This window comes from Channa argus, chromosome 12, assembly GCF_033026475.1.
Source record: "Channa argus isolate prfri chromosome 12, Channa argus male v1.0, whole genome shotgun sequence".
Classification (NCBI taxonomy): domain Eukaryota; kingdom Metazoa; phylum Chordata; class Actinopteri; order Anabantiformes; family Channidae; genus Channa; species Channa argus.
The window spans coordinates 5,754,690-5,778,028 of NC_090208.1; the positions used below are offsets into that span (position 1 = coordinate 5,754,690).

At 38.7% G+C, this 23,339-nt stretch overlaps 1 protein-coding gene across 1 annotated transcript; it reads right to left on the bottom strand.

The window, feature by feature from the left end:
* Positions 1–1,568: 1,568 nt before the first annotated feature.
* LOC137138072 (butyrophilin-like protein 2) lies at positions 1,569–21,375 on the bottom strand. Its single transcript, XM_067524980.1, has 12 exons — positions 19,402–21,375; positions 19,255–19,290; positions 17,095–17,418; positions 16,821–16,874; positions 13,826–13,876; positions 13,679–13,714; positions 12,935–13,198; positions 11,468–11,815; positions 5,179–11,243; positions 4,590–4,640; positions 4,443–4,478; positions 1,569–3,821 (listed from the first exon to the last, which is right to left on the bottom strand). The coding sequence occupies exons 1-9, from the start codon at positions 19,430–19,432 to the stop codon at positions 11,062–11,064; spliced, it is 1,326 nt and encodes a 441-aa protein (XP_067381081.1). The 5' UTR covers positions 19,433–21,375; the 3' UTR covers positions 1,569–3,821; positions 4,443–4,478; positions 4,590–4,640; positions 5,179–11,061.
* Positions 21,376–23,339: the final 1,964 nt, after the last annotated feature.

Sequence of the window (23,339 nt, forward strand, 5' to 3'; positions counted from 1 at the left end):
GTGCTCTAGTGGCGGCTGTAGCTCAGTTGGTAAAGGCAGTCGTGGTTTGATCCCCAGCCCCGGTCGAAGTGTCCCTGGGCAAGACACTGAACCCCTAACCATTCCCCTCCCCAGCTGTGCAGTGCCGGTCCAAGTTCCCGTAGAAATTGGGGAGGGTTGTGTCAGGAAGGGCATCCAGGATAAAAACTGCCAAATCAACATGTGGACAATGATCCTCTGTGGCGACACTGAACTCATGGGATAAGCCGAAAGGACAAAATAAATAAATAAAAAAAGACAGGTAACCGGGCTCTACACCCACATTTAGAACTACCTCTATGAATGATTTGTCAAGGGAAGCCTCCAGCTTCTAAATAAGGACCCAACATACCAGGTTCTCCACTACACTCGTTTGTCTAACAGAGATTTATTGAGTATTAGACTGTGAGAAAAGACTTTACTGACCTTGGTTTGTGGTGCAGAACAGCAGTGAGGTCCCAACTACAGAGCAACGATACTCCAATTACTTTGTGATATAATGTAAAGACCAGACAAATACCAGAGAACACTACAGCGTTACAAGGCATTTTTCAACTTATTTTTTATTTTGTAAACACACAGACTGAACTTACTAAAGAGCCGCAGTAGATGTACTTCTTCCATCCTGCTTTGTCGGGAAATTACATGTATTACGCTCATGGTTCCTCTGCATAGGTGTTAGTTTTGAGCTTTCCGGTGCAGATTATGTAGACGCTGAAAATGTTTAGTCATTTTCACACTCGGTCATGTGTAAAAATTAGCTTTATATAATAGTATCTATAATAGTTCTGTTTGTTCTCAATAATTTGTAAATTATTATATTAATTATTTTAACCTCTGTTGCAGAGATTTCACTCATAAGAATGTAAAGAATCAGCGCGTAGACTTTCATATAAGGAGACAAGTCCTAACAGGAAGTACTGAGTGTTTTTTTTCTTTTTTTTTACGTCGCCTGTTCGTTGACGAGCACTACTTCCTCTTTGAATGTGCACACACTTGCAAAGGTAAACATTTCCTCTGCCTTGTTTAATTTGTATGTATTGTGTTAAATATGGAATGTAAAGTCATGGCTAACCGTTGCAAAATGAAGTTACTAAGGGTCTTGTGGTGTAGGCTTGTATGTTTGTTAAGGTTTGTGTGTAGAGCTGCTAATTAGGAGATAAGTTGTCGAGAAGCTAGAGTGTAGTGTTGAGACCACGTGCTAGTTTGAGGCGTAGAGTGACTTTGCTGCTCATGTTCTACAGGGGCTGAGAGCATGTAAGAGAGGAACCCAATGAATATCTCATTTCTATGACATTACAGCTATGTGTGTCTACACCTGATTATGTTTTGCTGCTTTTCTGAAGGAGAATGTTTTATTTTAGAATTATTGTTATTCATGTATCGCTTGCTTTCGAGAGGTGTGGTCATCTTTATGATTCAACACAAGACACAGTAATACTACACATCCATTTTCTGTAACCACTTCTCCTGTGTGGACTTTCAAGGGGGGTGTGTAACCTATCGCAGCTATCCAAATTATTTAAACAAAAATGAACAGTATTAAATAGTAGGCTGAGGGTAAAATGTATTAAAACAATATGACATACAAAGAGAACAGAGTAGCCTTGTAACCCTAATCCTAACCTTGACATACAGACAGAGTCTATAACTGTCATTTACAAATCCAGTATTATAGACCCACTCAGGCCAGGCTCTGTTTCCATACATACACTAGAAAAAGTGCAAATGGCTTTTTTTTTTTTTAACTTTAAAATAAAATGAGGAAAAAGAAAGCCATCTAATGAATGATCAAGTAAATAAACCAAATATTGATTATAGAATTACTATAAAGTATCAACTCATAAGGTTAAATCAAAAGTGATCAAATTAATTTACTCATCAGTCAATTCAATCTTGATATTAACAATTAGGAAAGTATTGGTAAAATTGTGTGCAGAACTAAAATACTGTCAAGTGGATTATGGATAAAAACCTTACCCACATGTGTAGCTTATTTTATTGTAACCATATTCAAAGCTCTATACTGTGGTTATGATGTTCTGCTGACTGGTGTCCAGGTCCAAATGCAAGTTACCTGACTTTTCTCACAGCAAAGACTCTGATAAAGTCCTTAAAGTCCAGTTTTTGAACCAGTTTTCAGGGTGGTGAGCCTTCTCTGGTTCATTGGGGCAGGAGTATCTGGTTGTAGACCAAGAAGGCTGATTAGTAACCATGGCAAAGTGTTGTAGGTGTTACCCAGAAGTTGGTAATTTTAGCAGAGATGAATCATGAAATGAAAATAGAATCAGTCAGCAGGTGGCACCACATCATCATCATATTCACATAGTCTGTGCTTCAAAGCAAAATGTCACTATTTAGATGGTAAAGCTGGAGGTAACTGAAGCACATCACTTCCTGTGGTCTCTCTTGACTTGAAGGCTGAAACTGAACGATAACCAGGGATCTCAGTAGTCTAGTATTGTAGTACTAGAGATTGGTCTGGATCTCGAGACTGGTGGACACTGAGACAGTCACAGTCCCAAACCAGGCAGGACCCTGTAGCAGCTGTAGCTGTGAGCAGAGAGTGTTAGAACATTTAAATTTAAAAAATTTAAAAAGTCAGATATTATAGCTGTTATACAATTTAAACTACAGGAAATTAAACTGTGTTTTCCATATACAGTAAATGTCCATCAGAGTCAAAAGGTTTGAATTAGTAGTTGTAAAGTTTTGCATTAATAAACTTATTAACCAGAGATGACTAAAGAAGCAAACTATAATAAGGAAAATTGATAATAATGTATAGATGATATAGTATAGCAATGTGCCTCTGTAGCAAAACTCTTAAAAATATCTTCATTCCTCACCCAAAGAGATTTTGCCAATATTCCATATTATACAATTCACTTTAAATCTTGTCTTGGTCTTGATACACTAAGGTCTTGGTCATGACTTGGTCTTGGTTAAGGTGGTCCTGACTACAACACCAGAGTCAATCATATTTGAGGAAGTTGAGTTATTTTATTTATTTATTTTTTCACAAATTCCTTTACATCACTGTAAATGATCCAACGTTGACAAAAGGCAAATTTTAAGTTGCTGTACATCAGCCAGGTGCTCAGTTGATTAATGAAGGTGCAAACTAATGTTTCCATTGATATGTTTTACCTGAAATATCTGAAAGTGAAACATGAAGAAGCTAAACAGCAGGTACCAGTAACACAGGTGTCTATATTGTACTAAGAACCACTGTCTGGGCATCAGAACACACTTAAAATGTAAAAAAAAAATGGTTTGAATTTGTTCTCAGCTTCCATCTGATCTAACTGAGCTCTGCTTCACTTTTTATCATGGTCACCTGGTACAAATTCAGCTTTGTGAGTCCTACAGTTTGTAAGAGTCACAACAACAGCAAAGACATTTCCTCAACTCAGAATCAGATGAAAGGTTTCGGGTGTCAGTAGGGCGATTAACAGCAGAATTATTTTTTATATTTTTTGTAGATCAAAACACCAATGCCAACAACAAAAAGCACACCAACGATGAGCCCAAGTATCAGTCCAACATGTCCATACTTGTCTCCTCCAGCACCTGTGAGAAGAGAATGAGATGTGAGGTGTGAGGTGTCAGGTAGGTGATGAATCCATTTCCTCTTCAAACTCCTGTCAGACATTATCTACTGCACTTTGATCCCATCACTCATAGCAGCTGTTTGCTACAAAGTCTCATCAGCAACATCTTTAGAAAACACAAACATCGGATCGGTGTCTGACATGGCAGAGTGACATTCTCTCCAGGTTTTGCTTTTATCTGTTGTGGATCTGTAGAACAAGGAAAAGAGTCAGTGTTCAGGTTCTTAGTATCATCAAATCTAGTACAATTCTAGAACTAGTTAAATTCTCCTTTTCTGCCAACTGCTGGTGAAGATTTGGTTTCAACCTTGTTTTAAATATTGGTAGTGAGGCTGCTGACTGTGCAGAGTTTAGTAGCTCATTTCTCCATCGTGGAATCACTGAGCTGAAGAGTTCTGCCTGACATTTTAGGTTTAACAATGCAGTGACCTACTGTTAGAACATGAAAACACAGAGTGAAGTCTACACAGACAGACTTAGAGGATCCAGCTTAGTTATAGCTACTTTTTACTGTGTCCCCTGTTAATGAAGACATACACATTTACCCCAAATTACTGATATTAGATATTGATCTTTTAATATTGGATTGGATTCTAGAACAGGAAACGTTGGATTTGGAAGTATCTATATTTCAGGATCGATCTGTACATCACTACCATACAACTGCAATTTTATTACTAGTGAGACAGTCGGGGTGACTCAGGTCGAGGGAAGCAGGACCATGGACGGGTGTCATTCACTGTTAAATCACTTTAGAAAGTGAAGCCTTGTTAGCTGCTGGGTGTTAAACACTGGAAGATGCTCACTAACCTTGGCCTGTTGTGCAGCACAGCATTGATGTCAGAACTAAAGAGAAATGACATGTTACCTGTGAGGACTGGTCTGTTGTGCAACATCACAGAAGTGATCATTTCCCAACATTCACACATCAACACAAATCCAGCATGTAGGACTTACTCAGCAGCCTCAGCACAGTGTTTTCCTTCATTCTGCAGCTGTGTGAAAGTCCTGTAGATCACAGTAGTTAGATAGAATCTGCATAAACCACTTCCTAACTCAGTGGAAGTCACTACATGTCTGGGTGTCTGGGTGCTGTTCTCTTGTGATGAGAACAGAGGAGATGAACCCACAGACACAAACCTGATCACACGCTGTCAAAATACAGACATAAATTGATCATTAATGTAGAAAACACAACTTACACCATAGATGAATCATGTTACCAGGTAAACCAGACTTACTTCAGGCTTATTAGACTTACAGTGTTTTAGTTACTGATCCTTGTGGACAAAACAATAGAATACTTCAAACTTAAAAGTGGAAAAGTTTTCATCATGTATGTTAACATGTATGTCATCATTTTTAGTAATAATACTAAGAATGTTCCCTCACAAAGGCTTTTTATTGGTTTTTTCGCCTCTAATAAAAAAATCCTGCATAAGCTGATTATATATTTGAAATTAAAATCTCTCATCTTTATTCTCTAGCAGAGCTCATTCATTAAACATGTAATCAATGAAATTTAGACAGAGCTGATCGTACCTACAGCTGAGCCAGTGAAGAGATGTTTGTCCTAATGAGCCACTTGATCATCAAACACTTGTCGTGTCTGTTCTTGTTCCTGGATTGTTCAGTGGGCACTGCTTATACCACTTCCTTTTTGTAAGTTGGTGCAGTCTAGCAGATGTGTGGTTTTCTTCTTCTGCACGTTCAACAAGTCCTGTTTGTTCCATTTCATTTTGAATTGAATGGAACAAGACACACGACTTTTCCACAGGTGAATGTTATACTTACTTCAGATAGGGTTTGGGGACCACGCCACCAGAAAATCATGAACATGCTAATACTGTGGAAAACACATTTGTGGCCCAGGGAGGTAGAGCGGTCGTCCACCAATCCTGCAGTTGTTGGCTCGATCCCCAGCAACTCCGGTCATATGTCGAAGTTGAGCAAGACACTAAACCCCAATTTAGTTGCTGGTGAGTTTCTGCCAGCTGCATGGCAGCTCCCTCATCTGTGTGTGTGTGTGTGTGTGTATGTGTGTGTGAGATTGTGATTGTGAATGGGTAAATAAGAAGCAGTGTGCTTTGACTGCCAATAGGTAGAAAAGCGCTTTATAAGTTCAGACCATTTCCATTTAGTCATTTAACAGATGCTTTTATCCAAAGCTACTTACAAAAGGTACAAGGCAGCAAAAATCAAATTCACTGAGAAAACATCAAAGCAAAGTGCTATGAGTGTTTCCATTTCATGAGATGCAAGTGCAAGAAAGAACAGATAGGTGGTGTTATTATATCTTTGTAATGATTTAAGTGCATAGGAAGTTGGGGAAGAGTTCAGTTTTCAGCAGGTTTTTAAATATTGGGACTGAGGTTGCTGAGAGGGCTGAGAGTTTGGAAGCTCGTTCCACCATCATGGGACCAATGAGCTGAAGAGTTTTGCTTGGTGTCTTTTGTCTGGAGATGGAACCACCAGACCCTGTTTCATTTGCAGAGCAAAGATGTAGATGACAGAAGTGGTTTCAAAGAAGGACATTTTGACATCAGCACTGTCATAGCGTGCATTGACTCTTAACCACATCAGTGGTTGAAATTTTTGTTTCAAATAAGAAACTTTTTATATCTGCATGTCTGCCAGCTGCTCCCAGTTTTAACCACTAAGATGTGGTGAAGAATCATTGCACGCTATCACAGTGCTGATGTCACAAATTGTTATGTATGATTATTTATGTTACAATCCACACATGAACAAATGCTGCAGGATTCTCAGTTTTTGTTGTTTTGAGTACTGATGCATTCAGTTAATATTCTCTTTTAATCGATACTTACTTGCTAATATAAATATTGGAAAGGTCACAGCAAGCATTTTACTACATCATATCTAAGAAGCAGTGGGACATGTACTTGACAGCAACAGGAAGCTGCAGACAGGGACGATCTTGTTGTGAGCAAATGTTACTTTGAGACAAACTTACTGAGAGAGACACAGATTTCTCTCTTTTGTTATATTTCACTGACTTTAATAAGGATCAGGTGATCATGAGAATAGGACAAGGTTGTGTGTTACTGTTCCTGGTGGTCATGGATTATTAAGGGGTCAGCAGGGAGGAATCCAATGGTGTGATGAAAAGAGATCAGTAGACCTCTATTTGCTGATGACACTGTGTTGATAAGCAATAAGTAAATGAAACTGAAAGTCTGATGAGAGAATCCACAGATAGTTGTAGAAACCAAGCTAATATTGTTATGACATGAATGTTTGCTGTTGAGTGTTACCTGCAGCAGGACTGTTAGTGTGAGCACTCAGACATTTGCAGTACTGTCTGTTTTTCATAGGGATTTTAAACACTAGCAGATGATCTGCTGTTTGAAATTTGAGATTCTCCTGTGACTTTGTGAATCCACGTATAACACTGACAACTGCTGGTTTGTGTCTGTGTCTCATAGTTGTTGAACAACCTGAAGCTCTTGATGTTGGTTCTGTTGTGATGATGTGCTGCTATCTGCTCTATTGTATTTCAAATTTTGAAAAGTGATTCAGAGAAATAACTTGTAACTTGTAATTTTATTTGTGAAGAACTTTAAAACACGCAATCTGCTGTACAGTTGAAAACATAAGATGAAACAAATAAAAGCAGCACACAAAGTGTATAATATAAAATAAAGATAAAATAAAGTCAGCAACTTAAATTGTTTCAAAGGCCATTGAATATAAGTGGGATTTAAGAGGGGATTTAAAAACAGGTGAGGATGAGGTCTATCTAATGTGCAAGGGCAGGTCATTCCACAGTTTTTGAGCTGCCACCATAAAAGCTCTGTCTCCTCTGAGCTTACGTTTAGTCTTTGGTACAATCAGGAGCAGCAGGTCAGCTCTTCAACATAGTCCGTAAGAAGATCTTTGAATCATAACCACGGCAGCTAAACAATGTGGCAAAAAACACAGAAAAATTAAAGAGATATATTTAAAAATTAGAAAATGGTGGAAAAAACAAAGATGTAGTTCAAAGGTATCCAAAGGAGTCACATCAACTGGACTTTTTTGTTCTTGGATGGAAACAGTCCAGTACTCATCCAAGCAACTTCTTCAGTCTGAGGGGAAATTAGGCTATGGAAACCAGTTATATCCTCCAGAGGGGGTCTTGCTTCCCACCGGGCCTGAAGAACCTCATAAGCTGGATAATAGCTTCAATTACCTTCATCTCCCTTGGATGGAATCATTAGGTGTGGCCAACTTGATGGATGTTTGAATTGGTCTTAATCTTCCTGGGGACAGATTTTTCATTAAAGAAAATGGGAGACAGGTTGTGGCTGAGGCCTTCTCCTCTGTTGAGAGAAGGATTCTCCATGTGAACATAAATGCCTTCACCTACTCCTCTCTCATACCATCTGTCTTCTCTGTCTAAATTGTGGACGTTGTTGTTCTCAAACGAGGGTCTTTTGTCCTTCAGGTGTAGGTTCACTGCTGATCCTGGTCCTGAGGTGTTGCTTCTCCTGTGCTTTGCCATCATCCTCTTGTGCAGAGGCTGTTTGGTTTCTCCAGTGTAGAGCTCTGTATTGTTTGTAGTTTAAGTGTTCAGTCTTTAGGGTGGATGAGTTTGAAGTGAACAGGTATGTGGTGTTTTCTGAAGACCCTTTTCAGCTTCTGTGACACTGATCAAGAAAATAAATCAAATATTCAAATAATGAAAATACTGTCAAGTCAATTATGAATAAAAGCCTTACCCACATGTGTAGCTTATTTTATTGTAACCATATTTTAAGCTCTATACTGTGGTTATGATGTTCTTCTGACTGGTGTCCAGGTCCAAATGCAAATGTTACCTGAGTTTTCTCACAGCAAAGACTCATGTAAAGTCCTTAAAGTCCAGTTTGAGCCAGTTTTGTCTAAGAGAGGGTGGTGAGCCTTCCCTGGTTCATTGGGGCATCAATATCTGGTTGTAGACAAAGAAGGCTGATTAGTAACCATGGCAAGTGTTGTAGGTATTATCCAGAAGTTGGTAGTTTAGGCAGAGATGAATCATGAAGTTAAAATAGTTTATTAGGCAGTAAGGTCAAGTGGTTAGAAATGAGTGGGCCCAGTAGAAGAAGGACCTGCAAACTTATGACTTGTTACCTGTGGAGCTGTTATCAGATTCAGTCAGCAGGTGGCAGCACATCATCATATTCACATAGTCTGTGCTTCAAAGCAAAATGTCACTATTTAGATGGTAAAGCTGGAGGTAAATGAAGCACATCACTTCCTGTGGTCTCTCTTGACTTGAAGGCTGAAACTGAATGATCTTCACTTTCCACTCACCCCAACCGGTGGAGGCAGATGGCCCCCCACCCTGAGCCTGGTTCTGCTGGAGGTTTCTTCCGTTAAAGGGAGTTTTTCCTCTTCACTGTTGCCTATGGTTTGCTCCAAGATGATTTGTTGGGTTGCTTCTACATACTAAAGTCCAGACTACACAAGTATGTAAAGTGCCTTGAGATGACTTTGTTTTAAATTGGCGCTATATAAATAAAGTTGAGTTGAATTGAATTGATTGAATTAACCTGGTATCCCAGTATAGTCTAGTGATGTAGTACTTGAGATTGGTCTGGATCTCGAGACTGGTGGACACTGAGACGGTCACAGTCCCAAACCAGGCAGGACCCTGTAGCAGCTGTAGCTGTGAGCAGAGAGTAATAAGAATATTAATTTAAAAAGTCAGATATTATAGCTGTTATACAATTTAAACTACAGTAAATTAAACTGTGTTTTCCATATAGAGTAAATGTCCATTTCACTTTGCATCAATACACTTATTAACCAGAGTTGACTAAAGAAGTAAACTATAATAAGGAAAATTGATGTATATATGCTATAGTATAGCAATGTGCCTCTGTAGCAAAACTCTTAAAAATATCTTCATTCCTCACCCAAAGAGATTTTGCCAATATTCCATATTATACAATTCACTTTAAATCTTGTCTTGGTCTTGATACACTAAGATCTTGGTCATGACCTGGTCTTGGTTAAGTTGGTCCTGACTACAGCACCAGTAGAGTCACTGATAATTGAGGAAGTTGAGTTATAGATTTGTCCTCTAATGTTGGTCAAACGCAGTGGCACTGAGTGGATGATCAGGTTGTATCAAGGAGGCGACATTTTGTTTTTCATTCAAATGCAAAGTGAATTATATACAATACAACATCAGTCTTTGTGGAGTGTATTTGTACTTTATTCTTTAATTATATTCTTCTCCTTTTTATTTTAATGTATACATTTTTTACTTACAATTTTTCACAAATCCATTAACATCACTACAAATGATCCAGTGTTGACAAAAGGCAAATTTTAAGCTGCTGTCCATCAGCCAGGTGTCCAGCTTAATATCAAAGGTGCAAACTAATGTTTCCATTGGTATGTTTTATCTGAAATATCTGAAACTGAAACATGAAGAAGCTAAACAAGCAGGTACCAGTAACACAGGTGTCTATATTGTACTAAGAACCACTGTCTGGGCATCAGAACACACTTAAAATGGAAAAGAAATGGTTTGAATTTGTTCTCAGCTTCCATCTGATCTAACTGAGCTCTGCTTCACTTTTTATCATGGTCACCTGGTACAAATTCTGCTTTGTGAGTCCTACAGTTTGTAAGAGTCACAACAGCAAAGACATTTCCTCTGTGATCTGCAGATCAGAATCACATGTGAGGTTTCAGGTGATTGAAGAACAGCAGAATCCATGTGAAAGCAGAGTAAGAAAGTACTTTGCAATACAGATACAGATGGGTCAAATTTACCACATGTTGTAGGACAGAGAAACCTAAAAAAAATGACAAAACAAAAAACCATCTGAGGTGAAAACCAAGAAGCACCATTTTAAACTTTTCACTTTTGCAGTAAACTTCACAAATTGTGTTTTCTGTAATTTTTTGACATGTGAGCATGTATTTACATTTACATTTGTAAATTCACACTAGTTTTGTGTGTGTTACATACAAACAGCTGCTGCAGTTGCTAATTTAAAAGCAGCCTCTGACTTTAACACTGATTAACAGAGAATAATATCAGTTTGTGATGTGTCAGATGACAAACATCAAATGAAACAAACAGGATCATAAACAGTGATCTTCATATTCACATAATGTAACAGCCTTAATATATAAAACATGAAGCTTTGGTTTGTTTGTCTCTGTCCACTTTCACTGTCCTGCAGATAAACAAAGAGTCAGTGTTTCCTCAGACTGAGTTAGTAAATGACTGAGTCGAGTTTAAAATGACACTTGTCTGTTTAGAGCTGAGAAACACAGAGACTGAGGAAGAAATGTTAAGAAATGCATCATCACATTGTTGATAGTAAAAATTTACTGTGGGATAAAAAGAAAAAGGCTGAAGCCTGAACTGCTGTTTGTCCTGCATCAGTGATTTAGTCACTGAGGAAACTGAGGAGACATTTTACACCTACTGATGGTCAGTGTCTTTATCATCAGGAGCTTTGTATGAAGTCTCCTCTTTGGGTCCTTTACGTTTTCTATACATCACAACACCAACAACACCAACAACACCAACAAGCAGAGCAACAACTGACAGACCGACTTTCAGTCCAACATTTCCATCCTTGTCTCCTCCATGCTCATCAGCACCTGTAAAAGAATGAGATGTAAGGTGTGAGGTGTCAGGTAGATGATGAATCCATTTCCTCTTCAAACTCCTGTCAGACATTATCTACTGCACTTTGATCCCATCACTCATAGCAGCTGTTTGCTACAAAGTCTCATCAGCAACATCTTTAGAAAACACCAACATCTGATCTGTGATGGTTCACTCTCACATCAACAACCAGGAAGCAGCTTCAGTACAAACTCACCTGTAACAGTCAATTTGATGATGCCCATTGGCCCATTTTGAGAATCTCTCTTCTTACGTTTCATTTCACTTTCTGTACATCGACACTCATATGTTCCTGTGTCGTTGGTTCCCACATTCATCAGAATCAAAGATGCGTCACCATCCTTCATCTCTCTGTCACGTAGCTTCACTCGGTTCTGAAATGATGGGTCCTGCTCATCCACCTCTGTGTGTCCGTCTCGTTGCAGGTAGACGGTGACCTTAGAGTCAGTTCTGGTCCACTCTACAACTGCTATGGTGAAGTTTCTGGATGTCTGACATGGCAAAGTGACATTGTCTCCAGGTTTTGCTGTTATCTGTTTTGGATCTGAAGAACAACAAACACCCAGAGGAGAAGAGTCAGTGTTCAGGTTCTTAGTGTCATTAAATATAAACTGGCTGAGCTCATGTTTGGTTTGACACTGAGCAGCATCAGAGTTAAACAGTTTACTAAACAACATTATGAATAGAGCTGAATCTCAGTTCAAACCTGTTGCCATTAAACTGTTGTCTTCATTTTAACAGACAGTGTAGCAATTGTATAGTAAGGATTTTATCTGCAGGAAACAACCTGGCAATGAGCAACTTCCATCTTAAAACTGACCTGATAAGGTGGTGTACAAAAGTGCAGGACTGTGAAACGACAAGAGTTTTTTTTTTTTTTTTCATTTTACTATCACTACAGTATTTAATATTTACTACTATTTCTGGCCCTGTCTTGTGTTTTTTCCTTTGTTCATGTTTTCCTACTTTTTATTGAGTTGTTTAGGTTTTATAGCTTCCTGTGTTGGTGCCTATTTTGTCCTCCTGGACTGATTTCAGTCTGTTAATGTTATTATGCCCAGAATAAAACACACTTCATCACAACACCTCTTTCACTGTCTCCTCACTTTGGTCCATATACATAAACCCTCACAGTACCTGGAGAAAAAAGTACTGTTGAGCACTGACAACAATAGAAACAATGACAACGATATGTTTTATATTTCTCATTCAATTTCTGATAAGTGAATGTACAGATAAGTTTATGCTCTTTCTTCATAACTTGGCTGGTTCTTTATATGTGTGTGTGCAGTAGATACTGTGGTGGTATGTTGATGTGGGTTTCTGGTCACTTTGCTGCTAGGGTGGTGATTTTACCAACCACAGCAAATCAGTTTTTATAGAAATTACACAGAATCCATTGAAAAAAAAAATGCTATACATAACCCACTTATAAAAACTATCAACCCATCTGGACTATTCTACTTATAGAGTTATTATCTCGTATTAAATTTACTTTGCTGATGTACTCACACCTACTGGATTAAACTGAAATTTACTGAGCACATGTCATTTGGAGTCATTTAACTAGAAACCTGATCTATTTGACCCTATGCAGGCTGGTATTCACCACTGTAATGTGAGGGCTGACCTGGACTCTTGTACTGTTGTTCCAGAATCTTACCAGTGACAGTGATGGTGATGCTGTTACTGGTTGCTCCCTCGCTGGACTCACACCAGTAAACTCCACTGTCCTTTCTTAATAGTAAACTGATGAAACACGAGGAACCAGATCGTCTTCCCCAGTTAGTTCCACACTCAGCTCTGGTGTCTCTGGTTGTGTTTCTCCTCATTGTCCATCCAGCAGAGCTGTCGCCCTCCTCACAGATCAGAGACAGAGACTGTCCTTTAAACAGCTGAGAGTTGCTGGGACTCACAGTCAGATGAGCTGTGAGGGAAAGAAGGGTAGAAAGTCCATTCTGATGTTTTCAGTCACTTGTTTGCTGAAGAGTTCTGTCTGACATTTTAGGTTTAACAATGCAGTGACCTACTGTTAGAACATGAAAACACAGAGTGAAGTCTACACAGACAGACTTAGAGGATCCAGCTTAGTTATAGCTACTTTTTACTGTGTCCCCTGTTAATGAAGACATACACATTTACCCCAAATTACTGATATTAGATATTGATCTTTTAATATTGGATTGGATTCTAGAACAGGAAACGTTGGATTTGGAAGTATCTATATTTCAGGATCGATCTGTACATCACTACCATACAACTGCAATTTTATTACTAGTGAGACAGTCGGGGTGACTCAGGTCGAGGGAAGCATGACCATGGACGGGTGTCATTCACTGTTAAATCACTTTAGAAAGTGAAGCCTTGTTAGCTGCTGGGTGTTAAACACTGGAAGATGCTCACTAACCTTGGCCTGTTGTGCAGCACAGCATTGATGTCAGAACTAAAGAGAAATGACATGTTACCTGTGAGGACTGGTCTGTTGTGCAACATCACAGAAGTGATCATTTCCCAACATTCACACATCAACACAAATCCAGCATGTAGGACTTACTCAGCAGCCTCAGCACAGTGTTTTCCTTCATTCTGCAGCTGTGTGAAAGTCCTGTAGATCACAGTAGTTAGATAGAATCTGCATAAACCACTTCCTAACTCAGTGGAAGTCACTACATGTCTGGGTGTCTGGGTGCTTGTCTCTTGTGATAAGAACAGAGGAGATGAACCCACAGACACGAACCTGATCACACGCTGTCAAAATACAGACATAAATTGATCATTAATGTAGAAAACACAACTTACGCTATAGAGGTGTTTCATGAATCATGTTACCAGGTAAACCAGACTTACTTCAGGCTTATTAGACTTACAGTGTTTTAGTTACTGATCCTTGTGGACAAAACAATAGAAGACTTCAAACTTAACAGTGGAAAAGTTGTCATCATGTATGTTAACATGTATGTCATCATTTTCTGTAATAATACTAAGAATGTTTGCTCACAAAGGCTTTTTATTGGTCGTTTTGCCTTTTAATTATAAGATAAGCTGATTATATATTTAATTAAAATGAAAGCATGTAATTAAACATGTAAACATTAAACATGTAATCAATTAAATTTAGACAGAGCAGATCGTACTTACAGCTGAGCCAGTGAAGAGATGTTTGTCCTAATGAGCCACTTGATCATCAAACACTTGTCGTGTCTGGTCTTGTTCCTGGATTGTTCAGTGGGCACTGCTTATACCACTTCCTTTTTGTAAGTTGGTGCAGTCTAATGAATGGAACAAGACACACGACTAGAATCTACCTCTGTTGAGAGGATTCTCCATGTGAACATAAATTTCTTCACTTATTGCTCTGTACCATCTGTCTTCTTTGTCCAAAATGTGTACATTGTCTTACTAGTGAGATGTAGATGACAAAAGTGGTTTCAAAAGAAACATTTTTTTAGCTGCATGTCTGCCAGCTGCTCACTAACATTTTGTGACATCAGCACTGTCATAGCGTGCATTGGCTCTTAACCACATCAGTGGTTGAAATCGTTGTTTTAAAGAAGGAACTATTTATATCTGGATGTCTGCCAGCTGCTCCCAGTTTTAACCACTAAGATGTGGTTAAAAATCATTGCACGCTATGACAGCGCTGACATCACAAATTGTTATTTATGATTATTTATGTTACAATCCACACATGAACAAATGCTGCAGGATGCTCAGTTTTTGTTGTTTTGAGTACTGATGCATTCAGTTAATATTCTCTTTTTGTTGATATTTACTTGCTGATATAAATATTGGAAAGGTCACAGCAAGCATTTTACTACATCATATCTAAGAAGCAGTGGGACATGTACTTGACAGCAACAGGAAGCTGCAGACAGGGACGATCTTGTTGTGAGCAAATGTTACTTTGAGACAAACTTACTGAGAGAGACACAGATTTCTCTCTTTTGTTATATTTCACTGACTTTAATAAGGATCAGGTGATCATGAGAATAGGACAAGGTTGTGTGTTACTGTTCCTGCTGGTCATGGATTATTAAGGGGTCAGCAGGGAGGAATCCAATGGTGTGATGAAAAGAGATCAGTAGACCTCTATTTGCTGATGACACTGTGTTGATAAGCAATAAGTAAATGAAACTGAAAGTCTGATGAGAGAATCCACAGATAGTTGTAGAAACCAAGCTAATATTGTTATGACATGAATGTTTGCTGTTGAGTGTTACCTGCAGCAGGACTGTTAGTGTGAGCACTCAGACATTTGCAGTACTGTTGTTTTTCATAGGGATTTTAAACACTAGCAGATGATCTGCTGTTTGAAAGTTGAGATTCCCCTGTGACTTTGTGAATCCACGTATAACACTGACAACTGCTGGTTTGTGTCTGTGTCTCATAGTTGTTGAACAACCTGAAGCTCTTGATGTTGGTTCTGTTGTGATGATGTGCTGCTATCTGCTCTATTGTATTTCAAATTTTGAAAAGTGATTCAGAGAAATAACTTGTAACTTGTAATTTTATTTGTGAAGAACTTTAAGACACGCAAACTGCTGTACAGTTGAAAACATAAGATGAAACAAATAAAAGCAGCACACAAAGTGTATAATATAAAATAAAGATAAAATAAAGTCAGCAACTTAAATTGTTTCAAAGGCCATTGAATATAAGTGGGATTTAAGAGGGGATTTAAAAACAGGTGAGGATGAGGTCTATCTAATGTGCAAGGGACACTCTACAGTTTTTGAGCTGCCACCATAAAAGCTCTGTCTCCTCTGAGCTCACGTTTAGTCTTTGGTACAATGAGGAGCAGCAGGTCAGCTCTTCAACATAGTCCGTAAGAAGATCTTTGAATCATAACCACGGCAGTTAAACAATGTGGTAAAAAACACAGAAAAATTAAAGAGATATATTTAAAAATTAGAAAATGGTGGAAAAAACAAAGATGTAGTTCAAAGGTATCCAAAGGAGTCACATCAACTGGACTTTTTTGTTCTTGGATGGAAACAGTCCAGTACTCATCCAAGCAGCTTCTTCAGTCTGAGGGGAAATTAGGCTATGGAAACCAGTTATATCCTCCAGAGGGGGTCTTGCTTCCCACCGGGCCTGAAGAACCTCATAAGCTGGATAATAGCTTCAATTACCTTCATCTCCCTTGGATGGAATCATTAGATGTGGCCAACTTGATGGATGTTTGAATTGGTCTTAATCTTCCTGGGGACAGATTTTTCATTAAAGAAAATGGGAGACAGGTTGTAACTGAGGCCTTCTCCTCTGTTGAGAGAAGGATTCTCCATGTGAACATAAATGGCTTCACTTACTCCTCTCTCATACCATCTGTCTTCTCTGTCTAAATTGTGGACGTTGTTGTTCTCAAACGAGGGTCTTTTGTCCTTCAGGTGTAGGTTCACTGCTGATCCTGGTCCTGGGCAAAGTTTAACCAGATGTTTCCTCTGCTGTCGGTGGTCAAACTCATGCTGAAATATTTATTTTTCATTTATTACAGATTTTTATAAAATATATATTTTCTGTAGATCAAAACACCACCAAATAAAGCACACCAACGATCAGGCCAAGTATCAGTCCAACATGTCCATACTTGTCTCCTCCAGCACCTGTAAGAAGAGAATGAGATGTGAGGTGTCAGGTAGGTGATGAATCCATTTCCTCTTCAAACTCCTGTCAGACATTATCTACTGCACTTTGATCCCATCACTCATAGCAGCTGTTTGCTACAAAGTCTCATCAGCAACATCTTTAGAAAACACCAACATCTGATCTGTGATGGTTCACTCTCACATCAACAACCAGGAAGCAGCTTCAGTACAAACTCACCTGTAACAGTCAGCTCGATGATGCTGATTGGCGCATTCATTACACTTTCTGTACAGCGACACTCATATGTTCCTGTGTCGTTGGTTCTCGCATTCATCAGAATCAAAGATGCGTTACCATCCTTCATCTCCGTGTCGTGTAGCTTCACTCGGTTCTTAAATGATGCGTCCTGCTCATCCGCCACTGGGTGTCCGTCTCGTTGCAGGTAGACTGTGACCTCAGGGTCAGTTCTGATCCACTCTACAACTGATATGGTGAAGGTTCTGGGTGTCTGACATGGCAGAGTGACATTCTCTCCAGGTTTTGCTTTTATCTGTTGTGGATCTGAAGAACAAGGAAAAGAGTCAGTGTTCAGGTTCTTAGTGTCATCAAATCTAGTACAATTCTAGAACTACTTAAATTCTCCTTTTCTGCCGACATTTAGGAACCAAAATATAACTAGTTATTTGATGTCTGCCTGTACCTGGGAAAACAAGTACTGTTAATCACTGACACTAGCAGAAAGGAGGACACCAATTTCTTATAACTGATTGGACAAAACATTATATGCTTAATCCTCATTATTTGTCCTGTTCTTTGAGGGTTGACCTGGACTCTTGTACTGTTGTTCCAGAATCCTACCAGTGACAGTGATGGTGAAGCTGTTACTGTTTGCTCTTTCGTTGGACTCACACCAGTGTTTCATGTGATGCAAGTGCAAGAAAGAACGGTAAGAATTTCAAAAATATTTTTAGTTTATAAAAAGCTGGTGAAGATTTGGTTTCAACAATGTTTTAAATATTGGGAGTGAGGCGGCTGACTGTGCAGAGTTTGGTAGCTCATTTCTCTGTCGTGGAATCACTGAGCTGAAGAGTTCTGCCTGACATTTTAGGTTTAACAAATAGAGAAATTTTTGTAGCTGCATGTCTGGCTGCTGTAGTAGAATTTTTTCCTCTTGGAAGAATTGTAGACAGAAATCAGCGTGATGAACCATCTCAGTTTAATACATGCCGGCATGGAGAAGAACACATGGATGTTGAGTGTTGTTTCTGACTTGTATCTCTCAAACCCCTTCTATTTATACTTAAACCCAAGAAAGGAACCACCCTCACAAAACATGAATGAAGAAACCAGGTGCATGCAGTTGACAGTCATCACTCTTGTCCCTTTCTAGATTATCTGAAGATGTCAGTAACAAAGTCAATAAAACCCTTTTATTACCCTCTTTTAGATCTTGCGACCCCAGGACTCACTATCTGCTACATTGCTTGGGCCTTGTAACAACAAAGTGCCTGCTGTGATGTTAAACATTCCTCCAAACACGACCCATCCTATGATCTCTTGTCCTCTTTGTGACCTCTTCAATAGCTCATCTTGGTTGATTGTATGCTAATTATCTAACCATATGACTAAATTTACTTTCTTCCCTCACATTGCTTCTCCCAGTTTCAACCACAAAAATGTAGTTAAGAATCAGTGCACGCAGTGGACTATTCTACTTTCAGATTTTTTATGTCATATTAAATTTAATTTAATAATGTACTCACATCTACTGGATGAAACTGCAATTTACTGAGAATGCACATGTCATTTAACTAGACACTTGAAACTAGGGTCAAATCTGTTTGATGCAGGCTGGTATTCACCACTGTAATGTGAGGGCTGACCTGGACTGAGAGCTGCTGGGACTCACAGTCAGATGAGCTGTGAGGGAAAGAAAGGTAGAAAGTCCATTCTGATGTTTTCAGTCACTTGTTTGCTGAAGAGTTCTGTCTGACATTTTAGGTTTAACAATGCAGTGACCTACTGTTAGAACATGAAAACACAGAGTGAAGTCTACACAGACAGACTTAGAGGATCCAGCTTAGTTATAGCTACTTTTTACTGTGTCCCCTGTTAATGAAGACATACACATTTACCCCAAATTACTGATATTAGATATTGATCTTTTAATATTGGATTGGATTCTAGAACCGGAAACGTTGGATTTGGAAGTATCTATATTTCAGGATCGATCTGTACATCACTACCCTACAACTGCAATTTTATTGACTCAGGTCGAGGGAAGCAGGACCATGGACGGGTGTCATTCACTGTTAAATCACTTTAGAAAGTGAAGCCTTGTTAGCTGCTGGGTGTTAAACACTGGAAGATGCTCAACACTGGAAGATGCTCACTAACCTTGGCCTGTTGTGCAGCACAGCATTGATGTCAGAACTAAAGAGAAATGACATGTTACCTGTGAGGACTGGTCTGTTGTGCAACATCACAGAAGTGATCATTTCCCAACATTCACACATCAACACAAATCCAGCATGTAGGACTTACTCAGCAGCCTCAGCACAGTGTTTTCCTTCATTCTGCAGCTGTGTGAAAGTCCTGTAGATCACAGTAGTTAGATAGAATCTGCATAAACCACTTCCTAACTCAGTGTAAGTCACTACATGTCTGGGTGTCTGGGTGCTGTTCTCTTGTGATGAGAACAGAGGAGATGAACCCACAGACACAAACCTGATCACACGCTGTCAAAATACAGACATAAATTGATCATTAATGTAGAAAACACAACTTACACCAAAGATGAATCATGTTACCAGGTAAACCAGACTTACTTCAGGCTTATTAGACTTACAGTGTTTTAGTTACTGATCCTTGTGGACAAAACAATAGAAGACTTCAAACTTAACAGTGGAAAAGTTGTCATCATGTATGTTAACATGTATGTCATCATTTTTAGTAATAATACTAAGAATGTTTCCTCACAAAGGCTTTTTATTGGTTGTTTTGCCTTTTAATAATAAGATAAGCTGATTATATATTTAATTAAAATGAAAGCATGTAATTAAACATGTAAACATTAAACATGTAATCAATGAAATTTAGACAGAGCAGAGATGTTTGTCCTAATGTGACACTTGATCATCAAACACTTGTTGTGTCTGTTCTTGTTCCTGGATTGTTCAGTGGGCACTGCTTATACCACTTCCTTTTTGTAAGTTGGTGCAGTCTAATGAATGGAACAAGACACACGACTAGAATCTACCTCTGTTGAGAGGATTCTCCATGTGAACATAAATTTCTTCACTTATTGCTCTGTACCATCTGTCTTCTTTGTCCAAAATGTGTACATTGTCTTACTAGTGAGATGTAGATGACAAAAGTGGTTTCAAAAGAAACATTTTTTTAGCTGCATGTCTGCCAGCTGCTCACTAACATTTTGTGACATCAGCACTGTCATAGCGTGCATTGGCTCTTAACCACATCAGTGGTTGAAATCGTTGTTTCAAAGAAGGAACTATTTATATCTGGATGTCTGCCAGCTGCTCCCAGTTTTAACCACTAAGATGTGGTTAAGAATCATTGCACGCTATCACAGTGCTGACATCACAAATTGTTATTTATGATTATTTATGTTACAATCCACACATGAACAAATGCTGCAGGATTCTCAGTTTTTGTTGTTTTGAGTACTGATGCATTCAGTTAATATTCTCTTTTTATTGATATTTACTTGCTGATATAAATATTGGAAGGGTCACAGCAAGCATTTTACTACATCATATATCAAAGAAACAGTGGAACATGTACTTTGACAGCAACAGGAAGCTGCAGACAGGGACGATCTTGTTGTGAGCAAATGTTACTTTGAGACAAATGTACTGAGAGAGACACAGATTTCTGTATTTGGTTATATTTCACTGACTTTAAAAAGAATCAGATGATCATGAGAATAGGACAAGGTTGTGTGTTACTGTTCCTGGTGGTCATGGATTATTAAGGGGTCAGCAGGGAGGAATCCAATGGTGTGATGAAAAGAGATCAGTAGACCTCTATTTGCTGATGACACTGTGTTGATAAGCAATACGTCACTGAAACTAAAAGTCTGATGAGAGAATCCACAGATAGTTGTAGAAACCAAGCTAATATTGTTATGACATGAATGTTTGCTGTTGAGTGTTACCTGCAGCAGGACTGTTAGTGTGAGCACTCAGACATTTGCAGTACTGTCTGTTTTTCATAGGGATTTTAAACACTAGCAGATGATCTGCTGTTTGAAAGTTGAGATTCTCCTGTGACTTTGTGAATCCATGTATAACACTGACAACTGCTGGTTTGTGTCTGTGTCTCACAGTTGTTGAACAACCTGAAGCTCTTGATGTTGGTTCTGTTGTGATGATGTGCTGCCATCTGCTCTATTGTATTTCAAAAGTGAATCACAGAAAACTTGTAACTTTATTTTTTAAGAAATTGAAAACACCTATGTTGACAAAGAGCTGTACAGGAGACAGGTTGTGGCTGAGGCCTTCTCCTCTGTTGAGAGAAGGATTCTCCATGTGAACATAAATGGCTTCACTTACTCCTCTCTTGTACCATCTGTCTTCTCTGTCTAAATTGTGGACGTTGTTGTTCTCAAACGAGGGTCTTTTGTCCTTCAGGTGTAGGTACACTGCTGATCCTGGTCCTGAGGTGTTGCTTCTCCTGTGCTTTGCCATCATCCTCTTGTGCAGAGGCTGTTTGGTTTCTCCAGTGTAGAGCTCTGTAGTGTTTGCAGTTTAAGTGTTCAGTCTTTAGGGTGGATGAGTCTCCTTCTCTGTGTGTTGGTGAGTTCAAATCAAATATTGATTATTTAATTTCTGTAAAGCATCAACTCATAAGGTTAAATCAAGCGTGAACAAATTAATTTACCCATCAGTTAGTCCATTCTTGATATTAACATTTAGCAAAGTATTGGTCAAATTGTGTGCAGAGCTAAAATGCTGTCAGGTGAATTAAAGTCCAGTTTTGTCTAAGAGAGGGTGGTGAGCCTTCCCTGGTTCATTGGGGCATCAGTATCTGGTTGTAGACCAAGAAGGCTGATTAGTAACCATGGCAAAGTGTTGTAGGTATTATCCAGAAGTTGGTAGTTTTGGCAGCGATTAATCATGAAGTTAAAATAGTTTATTAGGCAGTAATGTCAAGTGGTTAGAAATGAGTGGGCCCAGCAGAAGAAGGACCTGCAAACTTATGACTTGTTACCTGTGGACCTGTTATCAGATTCAGTCAGCAGGTGGCAGCACATCATCATATTCACATAGTCTGTGCTTCAAAGCAAAATGTCACTATTTAAATGGTAAAGCTGGACGTAACTGAAGCACATCACTTCCTGTGGTCTCTCTTGACTTGAAGGCTGAAACTGAATGATCTTCACTTTCCACTCACCCCAACCGGTGGAGGCAGATGGCCCCCCACCCTGAGCCTAGTTCTGCTGGAGGTTTCTTCCGTTAAAGGGAGTTTTTCCTCTTCACTGTTGCCTATGGTTTGCTGCAGGAGGATTTGTTGGGTTGCTTCTACATACTAAAGTCCAGACTACACAAGTATGTAAAGTGCCTTGAGATGACTTTACTGTAAATTGGCGCTATATAAATAAAGTTGAGTTGAATTGAATTGAATGAATTAACCAGGTATCCCAGTATAGTCTAGTGATGTAGCACTTGAGATTGGTCTGGATCTCGAGACTGGTGGACACTGAGACGGTCACAGTCCCAAACCAGGCAGGACCCTGTAGCAGCTGTAGCTGTGAGCAGAGAGTAATAAGAATATTAATTTTAAAAAGTCAGATATTATAGCTGTTATTCATTTTAAACTACAGTTAATTAAAGTGAGTTTTCCATATACAGTAAATGTCCATTACAGTCAGAAGGTTTGAATTAGTAGTTATAAAGTTTTGCATTAATACACTTATTAACCAGAGACGACTAAAGAAGTAAACTATAATAAGGAAAATTGATAATAATGTATTGATGATATAGTATAGCAATGTGCCTCTGTAGCAAAACTCTTAAAAATATCTTCATTCCTCACCCAAAGAGATTTTGCCAATATTCCATATTATACAATTCACTTTAAATCTTGTCTTGGTCTTGATACACTAAGATCTTGGTCATGACCTGGTCTTGGTTAAGTTGGTCCTGACTACAGCACCAGTAGAGTCACTGATAATTGAGGAAGTTGAGTTATAGATTTGTCCTCTAATGTTGGTCAAACGCAGTGGCACTGAGTGGATGATCAGGTTGTATCAAGGAGGCGACATTTTGTTTTTCATTCAAATGCAAAGTGAATTATATACAATACAACATCAGTCTTTGTGGAGTGTATTTGTACTTTATTCTTTAAAATAAAAAGGAGAAAACTTTAATTATTGTACAAATTACTTTAATATTTTTTTTCACAGATTCCTTAACATCACTGTAAATGAATCGAAACCTTTTTGTCATGGTCACATGGTA

Excerpts from the sequence above, each read along its gene's own strand:
- LOC137138072 (XM_067524980.1), bottom strand. The coding sequence starts at position 19,432 with ATGAAGGAAAACACTGTGCTGAGGCTGCTGA. Across the intron at positions 13,877-16,820 it reads GATACTTGGCCTGATCGTTG|GACTTTCACACAGCTGCAGA; the intron begins GTGTGCTTTATT and ends TGTGATCTACAG. Across the intron at positions 13,199-13,678 it reads GTGCTGCACAACAGGCCAAG|CTCATCTGACTGTGAGTCCC; the intron begins GTTAGTGAGCAT and ends TTTCCCTCACAG.